This window comes from Conger conger, chromosome 12 (genome assembly GCF_963514075.1).
Source record: "Conger conger chromosome 12, fConCon1.1, whole genome shotgun sequence".
NCBI lineage: Eukaryota > Metazoa > Chordata > Actinopteri > Anguilliformes > Congridae > Conger > Conger conger.
In genome coordinates, this window is record NC_083771.1 from 31,270,546 (window position 1) to 31,286,506 (window position 15,961).

The 15,961-nt window shown below is 47.3% G+C and overlaps 2 protein-coding genes across 7 annotated transcripts in view; one reads left to right on the forward strand and one right to left on the reverse strand.

The window, feature by feature from the left end:
* The first annotated feature begins 480 nt into the window (after window positions 1-480).
* On the forward strand, window positions 481-3,215 carry npm2b (nucleophosmin/nucleoplasmin, 2b). Its single transcript, XM_061262631.1, has 9 exons — window positions 481-716; window positions 877-959; window positions 1,060-1,173; window positions 1,276-1,369; window positions 1,515-1,639; window positions 1,878-1,909; window positions 2,551-2,584; window positions 2,824-2,874; window positions 3,026-3,215. Exons 1-8 carry the CDS (start codon window positions 665-667, stop codon window positions 2,863-2,865), a joined length of 576 nt encoding a protein of 191 aa, XP_061118615.1. The 5' UTR covers window positions 481-664; the 3' UTR covers window positions 2,866-2,874; window positions 3,026-3,215.
* Window positions 3,216-3,283: 68 nt separating this feature from the next.
* Window positions 3,284-15,961, reverse strand: part of LOC133141844 (unconventional myosin-XVIIIb-like) — a 57,486-nt gene continuing 44,808 nt past the window's right edge. For 5 of the 6 annotated variants that reach the window (XM_061262626.1, XM_061262629.1, XM_061262630.1 and 2 more), the window contains 5 exons: window positions 13,006-13,139; window positions 12,152-12,193; window positions 8,997-9,170; window positions 4,625-5,502; window positions 3,284-4,172 (listed from right to left, as the gene is read on the reverse strand). In XM_061262626.1, coding sequence (XP_061118610.1) covers window positions 4,626-5,502; window positions 8,997-9,170; window positions 12,152-12,193; window positions 13,006-13,139 — 1,227 coding nt within the window. In that variant the 3' untranslated portion in view covers window positions 3,284-4,172; window position 4,625. The remainder of the gene's footprint in view (window positions 4,173-4,624; window positions 5,503-8,996; window positions 9,171-12,151; window positions 12,194-13,005; window positions 13,140-15,961) is intronic. The other variant, XM_061262628.1, reaches the window with a different exon arrangement.

Genomic DNA, 15,961 nt, shown 5'->3' on the forward strand with positions numbered 1-15,961 from the left:
ATTTGGCCACACATGAGTAGCTAAAACGGGCAAGCAGATCATTTCGCAAGATTTTGCACTGTGGCGACTACCAAATTGGAAAAGTCAGATCTCATCTATTGCCAATATTCCCACACGACCAGTCTGACGTTGGGCTTGCCACTTCGCAGAGCCGGCAAATAGCTGATTAGTTGTCATCGATTGGATGTCATATTGGCACGTTTCCCAAAACGCAAAAGCCTACACATCTGAATGTAGGCTAGGCGAATGGTCGTATCTTGCACATTTACCGTACACATGACCGAACGGTTACAGGTTAAAATGTAATGTTCGAGATGCGCTTGTAGCCTATTAAACGTATGCGAACCTTTCTTTTTCTGCCTGTTGCTATCTTGCTTGTCTAATTAAGATATTACTTGTGATTGGTTCATGGTTAGTCATTTTATTGGACTCACCTGATTTTGCCATGTGATATCCTACATAGGCGTCTACTTTGCGTTTCCAGTGCTCTTTTTGGTTCCCTTGACTTGTTCTTAAAAATAATTTAAATAGGCCTATTTAGTAACCGCATACTTGGTAAAAGTTTGCCTATAGCTGAAGCACGTTGTGCATGTAAAAAAATCAGAATAGGCCAATTTATTTATTTATCCTTCTACAAATTCTCTTTGCAGGGTCTTTAGAAAAAATGTCAGTTGGCGATGTCAGCAAACCAGAAAAACCAGTTTCAACTCTCTGGGGTACAGGCATATTGTATCTAAAATTGATAGAATTTTACAAAGGAATGCGTTTAATGTAAAAGTTAGGCTAAACTCGACAGTGACTTTTAAACATTTGTCAGGTTGCCAAGTGAACAGAGTAATGGCCTGTGATCATTGATATAATCAATTTGTTTTAAAGGTTGCGAGCTAAATAAGGATAACAAGATTGGGAAGTTTAAAGCCGATGATTCAAAGCATCAACACCAGCTTGCGCTGAGGACCGTAGGTTCAAAATCTTTGCAGTGGCATTTTAACGACTAACCAGTCTGCGACCCATTTTAAGACTAGTTTCAAATAAATGCTGGCCGTTTTGCTTTCGTAGATGTGTTTGGGCGCGAAAGCGACAGACGAATTTAATATCGTCGAGCTAATGATGGACGAGGATGAAAGCAAGGTGTTTCCGATGGCGACGCTGCGAGCTTCTGGAATGCCAACGGTGAGCGCGAGGAATGGTTTCACAGGAAGCTACGCTTCATCGATTTTGTTAGTTTGCAATAAGCCACAAATATTAACTTTAATTTCCTCATGCCTTACCCAGGTGAATCTTTCTGGGGTGGACTTGCACCCTCCAATAACGTTCCGGCTAAAACATGGCTCCGGACCAGTCTATATATGTGGAGAACATGTTGCCCGTAAGTTCAGTTGAGCCTTGGGAGTTGTCTGATCTGAGTTCCAATGAATATGTTCATGAATGTGGGATGATGCAACTCCCAGTTTTGGTCACTGTAAATCCTAGGTAACTTTAGCTGCTTGTGAGATTTGATTACTTGATTGCAGTGGAGGATGATTACATGGATGAAGAGATGGATGAGGAGGAAGAGTTGCCTGAAGAGGAAGAGGAGGATATTGAGGAATCTCCCCCCAAACCTGTTAAAAAAACAGCTAAGAATGGAGCAGGCAAGGTACGGAGAAGGGTGGGTTCTGGACGGGGCTGTGTTGTGCGTCTGCATGCATTTCATGTGCATCTGCGTGCATTTCATATGCAAGCCGGGCTTTTATTTGTGAATTTGCATATGCTGCACCTGCAAAAGCGGTCGGCCTCCATTTGATAGATTTTTGAAGACTCTGAAGGCTTTTGACTGTGTACAGACTGCAGGAAGGCCATGCTGTGTGGGCTGACTTGTCAATTCTCCCCTGTAGAGAAAGAAGCCGGAGGAAGCGGACGAAGAGGGGTAAATGACTGAGCGACGGCGTTCGTAAAAATGTGTACACAGTAGCGGGGGCATTTTGTAATCGTTCAGATGTCAAGCTTTAGACAAACCTCAGCATAATGTCCCCCAGCAGCAGTTCACCAACCTGTGCCACAACACTCACCTGTACATTGTAACTTGGTCCAACCTGGGTCAGTCCTTTGTTTGACTGGGACCACTTGCACATGTTAAAGGTTTCAGTGGCAGGAAATTATTGAAGCTGATTCTTCTAAATGTTCTAAACGGGGCGGCCTGTAGCGTAGTGGTTAAGGTACATGACTGGGACCCGCAAGGTTGGTGGTTCAATCCCCGGTGTAGCCACAATAAGCTCCACACAGCTGTTCCAGGAGAGGATTGTCTCCTGCTTAGTCTAACCAACTGTACGTCGCTCTGGATAAGAGCGTCTGCCAAATGCCATTAATGTAATGTAATGCTTGATTCTGCACTTTCCTGGGATATTCTAGTTTTAAAACGGGCAATCCTGAAACTGAAACTAAGGTTCTGTTACCATTTGTAATGTGTATGGAGTATTGGTTCCAAACATGGAAATGATCAAAGCGGTAGAAATGGCTCTTGTCTATAAATGTGTTCATTAAAGTGTTTGTTTTTGTTTTGTATTAAAGTGCGGTCTCAGACAGCGAAAACCCCCCTAAGAAGGTATGTATTCTGATCTGGGGAAGGGGGGTGGAGGTGGATTGCTGGGCCTCATTAAGAGCTCATCTGCATGCAGAGTGTGTGCCTGGCTCTCCCCCTTATCTAGGTGTTTTAATTGGATTGCTGTACCTCAAACCTAGTGGTGTAATGAAGTTTCCAGGATTTTTTCCATTTTATTTTTTTGAACAAGTGTTGCCCAAATTGAATTGACGGATAATTTTCCTATCGGGTCTAAATTGCAGGGAACGGGAAGGGGGCGAAAGCCAGCGGCGAAGAAAGTCTGAATTCTTCAGGTAACGCTAATCTTCCTGGACTTGATGCATGGCTATGGTATGTAGATATGACTTAAATCATCACTGAATGCCACAGATGGTAATGCATATGGGAAGGGTGAGGTAAATGTGATTGTAGCCCAGACTTGAAACTCAGAAACTTCAATTTCAGGTAGTGGTTCTGGGAAGGCAAACTGGTGGCCATTCGGTGAAGGTGGACCGTTGGACCGGACCAGATGGTCTCCAGTGTGAAGAAGGCTAGCTTGTGCCACCATTTACACAATGGCCATACAGGCCTAGGTCTGCTTGGTCAATGTTGTACAGTTTCAGAAGATGTAATAAAATTGAATGTTTTCCCATGATTGCCTTTAGCCTTAAACTGTCAAATGTAAATGCCACAAACCCAACCCCCCTTCTATAAATGTTTTGGTTTTTCGTTTTTTTTTTTTTTTACCCTCTTCTCTCCCCTGACTCTCACCTGTTCTTACACTGGCTCTGGTTGCACTTGACTGATCATTTAAGTGGCTAGTTGGAAAACTATGGGCCTTCTCAAGTTGTAGTATACATGAGTTACATTTTCAGGCAAGGCCTGAATTGGCAAAGTAATTCACCTAGCTGTGGGCTGTACTCTAATGGTTGTTTTGGTGGGTGCATATCATACTTCAAATAAATGCATTTGCAGATTTCCCCCCCCCCTTTCTCCTTGTGTGTGGTTAATTGTGCACATTTATTAAACACTGGCACATTGAAAGGGCTTTTAACTGCATAACCCATTGTATTTTGTGAGGAGAAGGGGGTTTGTATTTGCCAATTGATGTATAAAATATTTTTGCCCCTTGCTTGACTTCACTTTTTACAAGCGGTACAGGGTGTTATAGGCCACAGTCTCAAATGGTATGCTCAGTTTAGCTTAATGGCTCTCGTTGGTCTGTTTCTGGAGTTCTGCAGACTTTATCAGTATTTCTGATCTGTTTTCCTCTGTGGCCCACTACTTCCTTGGCTTTAACAGACACTGGGATCAGCCAGTACCGGTAATTGCTGACCACTTCTTTCTAAGCAGCTTGCAGAGTGTCTAAATGGTTTTCCTCCCATCTACTCGTACACACTGTACTCTGGCTGTGCTGAGGCATCGTGTGGGAGATGGAAGACCATGACCTTGGGTTTGAAAAGTCCCTTTATTTCTGTGTACAAATGGATTCCAGTGCTCAAAATGTATCTTCTGTGTGTGTGTGTGCGTTCCATGCGTGTCCTCTGCATCCAGGCCTCGGCATTGGCAGGGAAGCCGGGCCAATTCAAGCTGGAGCACATGCTGCCCAATGCTAGGGAGAGGAGAGGGAAGAGGTTCAGGATTTTGGGGGCAGTCATTGCCATATTTTCATCTCTAAACACCCAGAAATAACTACCCACTGAGTCTCCCCCACATCTTTACCAAAACAAAAACACTTTTACTTTTATTCAATACCTACCACAAGTCTATTTGACAGAGCATGCCAATGTACTTTTCCCAAGCTCTAGAATTGTAGGGCATCCATGAGAGGAAGGCTCTGATGCACCTACAAGGCATTATGGGGTGTGGTTGTCTAATAGAAAAGGCTAATGCACCTGGAAAGTCGGGGCCAACTTCATTTCCGTCAATTCAGTAAATGAAAATCAATCGATTGAATAATGGGGATTTTTTTCCATCGCAACTTCACAAGCTTTTTTTCCCACGGTTGAGCTGAAGCGCAGTGTTGTGTGTACGGACTGAGCGGATCTGGAGCCGGGCCCTCACCTCAGTCGGCCTCGGCTTTGCGCAGGTACTTCTTCATGACGGAGGTGACGTCGCCCTCGCTGCCCTCTGCCTCCAGCCTCTCGCCCTGGGGCCCCCTGCGCTGCGAGCCCCCGGAGCTGGAGGAGTCCGTGTCGGAGTCGCGGCGCGAGGCCCTGGAGGGGGGCAGCTCCCCGAAATGGACGCTGAGGGCTCTCCGCGTGCCCCCTCTGACTGAGCCCCCCGACAGGCTGCTGGCGGACTGCGTCCGGCGGATGGCGGGCAGGATGTCGGAGCCGGCGTCGTCGGGGTCCCTGTCCAGGTTCCCCAGGATACGGCGGCTCTGGAACACCAGCGGCTCCGAGCCCAGGGAGGAGGACGGCGGCGGTGAATCCGGGTCCCCCAGGAGCCTGCGGTGCAGCGGCTGGGGGGAGCGGTTGGTGGGCGTGGCCAGGCGGTCCTCCTCCTCCTCGGGGATGGCCAGGCTGGCGGGGCGGCGGCGGGGCCCGGGGGCGGGGCCGGGGGCGGAGGTGGAGGTGAGGGAGTCGCAGGAGCTGAAGCGGGTCATCTTGCCGTTCCCCGCGGCCCCGCCCGTCTCGGACAGCGCGCGCAGGCTGGAGGCGCGCGGCAGCAGGGGGCTGGGCGGCTTCAGGATGCCCGGCCGGGGCTCCTCCGCCCCCTCGTCGCTCCCCAGGGAGAGGGCGGAGGCCCTCCGGCGCAGGGCGGACGCTCCGGTGGTCTGGTAGGCGGGGAGGGACACGCAGCTGCCCTCGGCACCCCGGTCCCAGCCCGCGCGCCTCTTCCTCAGGCCCTCCAGCAGCTCGGACAGGGCCGAGGAGGACGACGCCCGGCCCAGACTGCCCTGCTCCGCCTGCTCGTCCTCCGGCTCCATAGAGCAAGACCTGCCGGAGGGAAGCAGAGTGACCGGCCAATTCACAGCACGGCTGCAGCACCGGACGCACCGCACCGCGCCGCTTCTCAAAGACGGACGTTCCGCTTTTCTAACCAGATTATTGCCAGTTATTTTCTCAGCATTTTGAATGACAGGCGATTTTTTTGGGGGTTTTTTTTTGTGTGCATTCATAAAAGCTGCGACTATGGCAAGCGGCACAAAGGCAGGGCTGTCATAGGCATCAGCTGTCAGGCGTGCTGTGCCTTTCAGCGTACTCTGACTAAACCGAGCCCCCCTCCTAATGCCAGCCAATCAGGTTGACTACTCCGTGCCCCCCTCCTAATGCCAGCCAATAAGGTTGGTGGGATAAATACCCCCCCCCCCCTTTTTCTTTTTTAGAAATGGAAGGCATAAAATGTTGAAATTCTGTGCCATGTCCAGCTTTTGTTCTGATCTTTCTGCAGACTGAAAGAGCCTGAATGTTCCAGCTGAAATGTGTTATGTTGCAGTGTCACCATTTGAATGGATGCATGACACGAATCGGAACACTGATGATGAATCCTGTGGTGCCACAGGACTAGATATGATTCTTCTTGCTAAACGGTAGCAGTTTCAGCATAACGACATGCACTACGAATACATGTTTTGTAGATGAAACAAAAATAAAATGTAATATACATTTGTGTACAATGTAGTCTGTGAGAATTGTGGCTCTGCGTTCCAACTCATCGGATCTGAAATGAAACAATGAACATGAGGAAAAAGTGCAGACTGTCAGCTTTAATTTGAGGTATTTACATCCATATCAGGTAAATTGTACAAGCCACCTTCAGTTTCTGTTTGTTTTGGTGGCTCTTTGCCTTCAGGCTCATCTACAGCATGTGAAATGAATGTTCAGTTAGCTTCAGGTCAGGTTATTGATTTGGCAAGTCTAGAAGATTCCACCTTAAGCTGTATCATAGTAGCCATTGTCCTGCTGCAAGGATCTGAGCAAATAACATGTTTCTGTACAAAATTCATCCTTCTGCTGCCATCAGCAGTCACATCATCAATAATCAATAATCAAAATCTAGATGCTTTGCTCCCTTTCTTGTGCATGGACTAATGACAGCTGGCCAAGAAACAGCAGAGCAGCCAATTGTGCAGCCACTTTTTGTCCCTGAGAAAAAGGGCTGCAATTCCTCTATGGTTCACCTGGCATGGCTGTAACCACCTCAAAGGTGACAGTCTGCACTTCTCATCATAACCCATTCATCAAACTCATATTGTTTCATTTCATATCCATATAAAAATCGGGTCACAGTCAAAATGCTTCAAGGACTACACTGCACATGTGTGCATCTTAAGCAGAATATGTTCATCCGAAATATTCTCTTGAAATGACAGCAGTGCAAACAATAGTAGAAAACCACAACCGGAAATAGGAAATGGGGAATTTGGCATTTTAATTCTCGAGGGAACAGCATAGCATACACATCTGAGACAAGAGACATCCCTCAAATATGAACTTTAATAAGCTTTTTATTTTCAGTAACGATCACCTGATATGTTTTTCTGCTTGTATGTCCTAACTCTAAGGTCTAAACATTATGTGGTATGAGCTGGGCTACTGTATGTGTGTTTGCACCCAACTCACCCCTGTGTTGTATATTTATACAGTGTCAATGTTTATATTGACAAATAGTAAGAAATAATAAGGATAGTCCTGCAATCCTCTTCCCCTCAGGATATCAATTTCTCCTGGTGCAGGATTAAATGTTGAAATAAAACCAGTGGAGTGTTTGTGCTTGTGCCTGAAAACTAAAATGTGATGTTATGTTCCATCCCCATTGTGACACTAAATGTTATATTCCATCCCCATTGTGACACAGAGTGTTGAATCCCATCCTCATTATGACACTAAATGTTTTGTTCCGTCTCCACTGTGGCATTGTATGTGTCATTCCATCTCCATTGTGACTACATGTTTTGTTCCGAAACCATTGTGACAGTAAATATTACTTTCCACTTGCATTTTCAAACGGAATGCTGTTGCGTTACTACTGTAACAGTAAAGACTGGGTTTCTTAACCATTGTGAGACAAAGTTTTGCCATTATTTTTTCCCATCACCAGGTTAACTGATAAAAACATACAGCATATAGAGCAATAAGAGTAGACTGAGAGAGTACAATGTCATGTCTTGTGCCAAACCTGAAAATGCTCCCTTATCCCAAATTCTTTGCCACCCATAGATAGAGGTGTGACTACAGCCACGTAAGGCAATGTGAACAGGATGGATACATGTATACATACTGTAAACTGATTTCCTAAATATGCAATCAAAAATGTGAAAAATATTGTGTTACTATGAAATGCAGTTATGGTGCAGCTTTGTTGAATATGAAGGCAGAACAGGACTTTTAGACTCCAGCGCTGAACGGCATTGTCTTCAGGTTTTTGGTGTGCTTCAGCACTTAAATGCTTCATTTAAGTCATCCAACAGAGAGTCCGCACACCTTGTTTTCAAGGCCTCAACTGACAGACGTTGCGGACACTGTGGCCCTCCAGGATTTGAGTATCACACCCCTGCTTTAGAGCTGTAGCAAGACTGGCTCAGCTGGAATAAATTCCCAACCGGAAACATTGCCATCCACGCAGAATCAATGCAGTTGCACGACGGCGTAAAAAATTCTGACCAATCGGAAAGGAAATGTTTTGCATGTCCTAACACCGGCTTAAAGCAGTGTCTGAATAAATCTTTGTGGTTGTGTGTCACAATTAACTCCCAAGCAGGCGAAGACACATGACAGTAAATCAAAGAGGAACAAGGGGGGTATCGGCACCGGGGGGAAATGTCAGACGACATCCAATTAATTAATCAAGGGGATGCTTTTAGCTAATTGCTGCTTGTTGACTGAACATCTGCCAAGCCTGTGTAAGCTATGGAGGCCGGTGGCCAGAGAACGGCAGCCCAGCGGAGGGAGCAATGCAGGCCGTAATGAGGACCGCTGTAATGGATGGCCGCCTTAATACCGCCTTAAAAGAGCGTGTACAGCCATCCTCTATTCCCGCCTTCCCATGCTCCCCACGGAATCGCACGACAGAAAGCGGATCGTAGAGAGCGGGAGGAGGGAGGAACGATTGTGTCCGCATGTCATCAAAACACACTGTCCAACAGCTCTGCTACAATACGCTGTAAACTTAGCGGTGTGTTACAATAACAAACGGACCACTCCGCAGGAATTAACACCGGTCGATAACTCAGCGCGGCGGCAGTTTGGCATTTATGTCCCACCTTTTCCATTTCGCAGCTCCTTCCGTGGAGACCACACAACCTCAGGTGAATGTTTTACAAGAAACACAATAAAAAGAAGGACTGAACTGAATTTCTGGTGGCAGAACATTGCCCGTATTGGTGCTGAAAGGGCACATTGTGTCTGGCCTTCATGCTGTGGCCAGTTACTTCATTTATTTGAATTCACTGCCGCTCCCTGTCGTAGACATGCTTGATTCCAGAACTCACCGGAAGCTGTAGGTGCTCATGGTGTCGGTGACTGACTGGCGCCCCCCCAGGCTGCCCGTGGTACTGCTCCCGCCGTAAGGTGAGCTTCCTCTGCCCCTCGGGACTCCCAGCCATTGGCGGATCCCCTCGCCCACGTCCTCCGTGCCCACGGATCCTACACTGGACACGCTGTCACTATGGCAACAACAGCACAGGTCAGCCGGGGGCCTCTCTGACACCGCCGCCCTCCATTTTGTCTGAGGCTCATGCGGCCCTGCACATATGATGAGGAGCAAACGGCATGCACGCCATATCGCACGTTCAAGCACACGAGGGCCTCTAGCACATCGTACCATAACAGTTTATCATGCCCAAGCTCCGGTTTACTGACACACTAAACAAACACAGCACTATGTGAACGTGTGTCTGTTATTGTTGAATGGGTACATCATTAAAAGACTGGGTCGAGCAAACTCTAATTTCTACAGGTGTGTCTTTCAGTCCATCAAACCGTGTCCATGACATTGGCCAATTCCCCCTTTGCTTCAGAAATGAAAGTAAAATCACTCTGCTGCTATAGCAACAATGCACTGCCTTCCTACACAAATATTTTGCACATGTGTAAGCGTGGTAGTGGTTAGTCCACTCACTTTCAGGTGTAGAAATGAAACAGAATTATACATACATACATTATTTTGTAGCAGATTTTTTTCAATTTAGAATACAAGATCAAATACCAGTGGCATGGTTCAAGCAAGCAAAGGAATCGCTATGCACAGAATTCTTCAAGGAAATGTCTTTTTTCACAGCACAAACAAATGCTCATTATTTGTGATTAGCGTGATGTGCAGAGGGAGACCCGGACTGCAGGAGACCCGGACCTCCGGCCCTCCAGGCTCCCGGGTGCAGGTCCGGACCCCCGGGGAGGGCACTGCTGCCGGTTCTGCGCGAGCGCCCTTGAGCAATGAGCTTAACCTGAGCACATTCTGAGAACATGCAGCCATGGAAAGAAATAACACACGTAAAAACCGACTGAATACATACGTAAATAAAGAAATAAATGTTCTTCAAGTCACCGTGGATTATGATGTTTGCTGAGCTTAATGAATAATAAAACGATTTTCTGTGCGCAGAAAAAAGGGGTTCTTCAGCCTCGCGCGGATGTATCCATCCGTTGAAATGAAATAAATAAATAAAAATGTAAGCGGACGTGGGGAGGAAGAAAAGAGGAAATTGCCATGCCGACATTCATTCTGACAGTCGCATTCCTCATAAAAGCCTCCGCTGACACACATTTACCCTCTCAGAGTCTCCCCCAACACAGGCAGGAGAAGGCAGGGGGAGAGGGGGAGACATGGAGAGAGGGAGAGCGCAGTGTGAGAGGGGGGAGGGGGGGGAGACGGGGAGAGAGGGAACCACAGAGAGGGGCTCTGACGAATGTGCATGTATTATTCAGGTGACAAGGCATATCACAGCTGGTGAACTTTCAAAGGAATGCCTCATTACAGGAAAAGCCTTTCTGTGTCTCACCAGGCAGTGCAGTGTATACCAGGAGTGAGTGCGCGCGTGTGTGAGTGTGTGTTTGTGTGTCTGTATTTGCCAATGTATGTGTGTGTGCCTGTGAATGTCTGTGTGTGAGTGTGTGTTTGTGTGTCTGTGTTTTTGTGTCTGTGTGCATTTCTGCGTATGGGTGTTGAATGTATGCATGTTTTTGCTTGTGTGTGAGGATAAGCATGCATAAATGCATGTATGTTTGTGGGACTGTCTGTCTGTGTGTGTGTTCAGTTGCTTAACGAAGGCTTCTGGTGCGGTCATGCTGGCATTCTGAAACGTACACTTCACACACACAGATTTCAGTGACATGCTATGGTCTACAGCAGCCTGGCTTTCGAACCGTAGCTCTCCCGATAACCCGGGTTCGACTGCATCACAAGCGGCCACGTGCGAAACCGTCCGCGGCTACGTTCGACAGACCGAGGACGGGCACTAAAGTTCCATAAGTTGGGAACCTTGACACGTTAACATCTGCGCGGGCGATCAGATTAGCTTTGTGAAAACCGTTACGGTTCTTGTGAGAACACGTCTGACGGCTCGTTCGTCATTTCTCCGCCGTGTCAGCGGCTACGCAAGAGCTTAGCGCTATCGGGAGCCGCTCGAGACCGACCTTTCAACAAACATCTCAACCCAGTTACAGAGCTGAATGAATTCATGTGCCGAAAACGTCAAGGACGTCGGCGGCTACACGCCACGTTCTCGTCAGCCAGTGACTGTAGCAAACCGCACAGACGGAGCACAAACAGATGCCTTCCAACATTTCGTAACATTTTACAGTAACTTGTCTGCGACTAATAACTCTTCCTGTGAATCTGTCAAGGGTAATATGCAGGACATGGAATAGGGTGATTTTGTTGTTGTTGTTGTTGTTGTTGTTGTCTCCTAGGGAAATTGTGGGCCAGTATAAGCTGAGATTCACCTCAGCTCAGACACACTTTGTGTATACAGACCGCATACTCATGCCCATGACAAATGTAACTTACAGGTGGGACTATATGAAAAGTGACACATTTTCAAAAAGAGGCATTACTGTTTGTGAAACAGTGGCCTTCCCCTTAAAATGATATGCGGTCGGGTGTGCCTCAAGGGAATGGAACAGCAATTCTTCAAAACTGGCATGAAAGGCTTTTATGTCCATAAATATTTATTATGAAATTTCGAAAAGGGCACGGTGGAATCTTCTTTTACGGAAATGTAATGAGCAAAATTGGTTTGGGTCAAATTATTTGACGTTTCACTTCGGTCCCTACACAGATCCATATCTAAACAATATTTTTAAAAATAGTCAATAGTCATGGTTATACTTTAATTATTTAACAATTATGTAATATTAAATGAACTTATTATGTACTATTACATTTTATGAATAGTGACTATTATTTTTTTAAATATATATGAATTGGCCAAATTCTGTGTAACAATACACCATTCAAAATAATTGTTGGTTTCAATGAACTTTTGTAAGCAAGACCTGCAAGCCCAACACAAGCAGCCAAGCTGTAGACTTGTCTTAATGCATCTAGATCCAGAGCTCTGCAATGCGGTTAGGTAGGCCACAACCACAGAACACAAGGAGATGGCAAATGGAGCGGGTGAAAAGATGAGGGAGCTGGGGTTCTTACAGATCTCGTTTTCTAGAAAAGGACTCCACTGCCGTCTGAACACTGGAGAGAGAGGGAGGGAAGGAGGGAGAGAGTGTGAGACCGAGAGAGTGAGAGAGAAAAGAACTCCACTGCCGTCCGAACACTGGAGAGAGAGGGAGGGAAGGGGGAGAGAGTGTGAGAGCGAGAGTGAGAGAGAAAAGAACTCCACTGCTGTCCGAACACTGGAGAGAGAGGGAGGGAAGGAGGGAGAGAGTGAGAGAGAGACAGATAGAGAGAGAGAAAAGGACTCCTCTGCCATCTAAACACTAGAGTAGAGAGGGAGAGAGGGAGGGAGGGAGAGAGTGAGTGTGACAGAGATAGAGGGGCAGGGGAGAGTATAAAAGTGACAGGTCATTGTGGGCAGGCAGCTGTGATCTGATGCGTTTTCCCTGCCACAGCAACCTGTCAGTCACGGCGTGTCTCTGGCAGCCTGTGCGTGGAGCGGTCCGCACAGACGCGTTTGAGAACGGTGGCTGAGGTGTGACAGCGTGTCAGGGAGGGTCCGCTGGTGTGACAGCGTGAGTAATCGTGTGACAGCGCGTGTGCCGACGCATCAGCGCGACTGGGCGGCTGCCTGCGCGCGCCAGTGTGTTCGGGGGATTAGTCAACGGCGACTTCTTGCGTCAGACAGGAGGAGAAGGGGGTCGGACGTCTTACACACCGGGAGCAAAACACTCCAGCTGAATATTCAACAGACTGCCATGAACAGATAGTAACCAGTGCTTACGCAAAGCGAGCTCTGCTGTGGTGAGGGATCTTTTGACGACACGGGAACGTGAGACGTGTGCGTGTGAGGCGCTGAGGGGTTTGGTACTGAGCGCAGCGCCCCCTACCTTTCACTGTCGCTCTCGTCGCTCGACTCCACCTCCTCCAAGGCCGTCTGCAGATCGGCGATCCGCCGGATCGACGTCTCCAGATCGGCTTGCAATGTCTGTCTGACCGCGCTCAACTCCTCCACTTGCATCTCCTGCGCGGGTAGGCGGGGACAACCAAGAGACAAACAGACAGACAGACGGACAGAGTAGCACATGAGAAATCAATAGCAATCACACACAGAAATGGTGCAGACATTTCGTCTTTGAATGTTGAAACGGACGCGGCACGTTGAGACAAAGCCCATTATTCACAGTCCCCTTCTGTTCCAATACCAGTGCCTAATGACACATTTTACCATCAGCCTCAAATGAGATTCAGATCGGAAGCAGGAAATGTGGTCCAGATGGAGAGGGGTTTGACATTGGTAATGAAATAAGGTCACTGAATAAAAAAAAATACAAAAACGATCCAAACTGAGCGTTTCCGCTTTTCATTAAAATTCCAGCAAGGCGGTGCGCAAGTCCGCTGTAATGAAGGTCAGTATCTGTGCAAGGTAAACAGGGGAGAAAATGAAATTTCCATCACGGGAGAGGTGTGAGAGAGCGGGAGACAGAGCCCCACGCTTGGGCAGAGCTGAGACGGACACATACGCCGTCAGTAACACTGCTCTTATCTGCGGTTCAAGCAGCATTCACTCCATATTTCAGTCCCCCTGGCCAGTGGCAGCTGCTGAGAGAATTATATGATCATTAAAATAACACCGTGAGGGACAGAGAGCTAAGAGGCTGTAAATCAACTGATTGATTTAATTCATCCTCCTTTTTTTACATTCTCTCACTCTCTCTCTCACTCTCTCACTCTCTCACTCTCTCTCCCTATTTCTTACTCTCCCTCTCCCTCTTTCTTACTCTCTCTCACTCTCTCTCTCCCTCTCTCTTGGTATGCACCGCCCTGTCTCAGAATGATTAATTCTCATTGTCTCCTCAAGGTTATTGATACAACAAATCCTATTTCACTCCTCCCATCGCCATGACAACTACACCTCTAGACCCCCGCCACAGCCCACCCCTCCCTGTCATAGACACTACGCGGGGGAACCTTGTGTGTGCAGGTGGGTATGTGCGTGTGTGTGTGCGTGTCTGTCTCTGCCACAGTCAGTATTATCCTATAGTCCTCTGTCTCTGCCACAGTCAGTATTATCCTATAGGCCTGTCTCTGCCACAGTCAGTATTATCCTATAGTCCTCTGTCTCTGCCACAGTCAGTATTATCCTATAGGCCTGTCTCTGCCACAGTCAGTATTATCCTATAGTCCTCTGTCTCTGCCACAGTCAGTATTATCCTATAGTCCTCTGTCTCTGCCACAGTCAGTATTATCCTATAGGCCTGTCTCTGCCACAGTCAGTATTATCCTATAGTCCTCTGTCTCTGCCACAGTCAGTATTATCCTATAGGCCTGTCTCTGCCACAGTCAGTATTATCCTATAGTCCTCTGTCCCTGCTACAGTCAGTACTATCCTATAGTCCTCTGTCTCTGCCACAGTCAGTATTATCCTATAGACCCTGGGGTACAGCTCTGCTCCAAGGAATAGTTCTTCATCTATAGACAGCACACAGAATTTCACTTCTTTTTAAATTACATTTACTGAAATCGTGCTGAAAACAATCATTAATTTCCAATGAGAAGATTCATGTACTTTATGTATATTCTTGTACATGTGTATGCAGCCCTTTTGCAAAGCACACGTGCATAACAGCCGTGTGGAAGAGGTCCTGTCCTCAGCACAGGGGACCTGCAGGCTGTTTCAGTGCCTTGCGCCCAGGAGGGAGCGGGACTCAGCGTGTCTCATGGCCAACGCAGCGAGCGTCCCCAATGACTGGCTGTGCTCCCTTCTGTGGGCTCTCTGCCTCCCATGTCCTCACAAGCACACGAACATACAGACACACAGACACACACACACACAGACACACACACAGGGGAGGTTTTCCTCCCTCTGTCTCTCTGGGGACTTCCTGGCCCTCGTTCTTCGAGGACTTTTCCTCTGTCTGGGCTGGAACAGCAGGGCTGCTCCCAACCAGATTATTCAAATTCACCTCAATCCTCCCACCCAGATCGGGATCAGACTAGAGTAATCACACTCGTTCATTTTTGACAGTGTTTTAATACCGTCTCACTTCACTGAATTCACACAGGAATGGATCGGGTTTTGGATACATCTTTTGGGATAAATTGGCCATTTTTTGGAGGACTATTGTTTGAATTCTGGATGCAGACAACAAAAGGAATTGGCATCCTGGGAGATCAGGCCCTATAGGTCCACAGGAAAGGTATGGCTATTCCATAGGAGTATTTCCAAAGCAGGCTTTGACCCCACGGTGTGCAGAAAGAAAGCTCTGCAGCCTTTTCAATCTTTGGGAATTGTGCATCAGCTCCAGCAGTGCCCCTGGGCTGAGGCTGTAATGAAACGCTACTGTCTCCGGCGTGTAACTGCTCCGGCCGTCAGAGACCAGGATTCCACAGCGCTGCGGCATTATTGAAAGCCCAATTTCATTTCAGCCATCAGTAAACTTCATGGAGGCACAACGTTGTGGCGTCTCAAGATAGAGGAATCATGTATCTGGGCATTATTCATTCTCTTCACTACCATTGTGGAACCCACCAACAAGTGTTTCAATATTGCCCCAAATACCCATGCCCCCAAACCACCATATCCCCATACAGCATACTATTATCACCCCCATACCCCCATACAACATATTATTATTACCCCATACAGCATATTATTAATTTATGTCAATTGTTCAACGCTTTTGCCACCTTGGTTTGAACACTGCCCTCTTGGCTGCTTGGGATTGTATTATGGGATACTTCTGCCAGTGTAGTGTCCAGTATTCACATAATATGATATTTTACCAAATGTAGGATGGAATCTGGGTAGTTTTAGTATACTATTTTATGCAACTATGGGTTCTG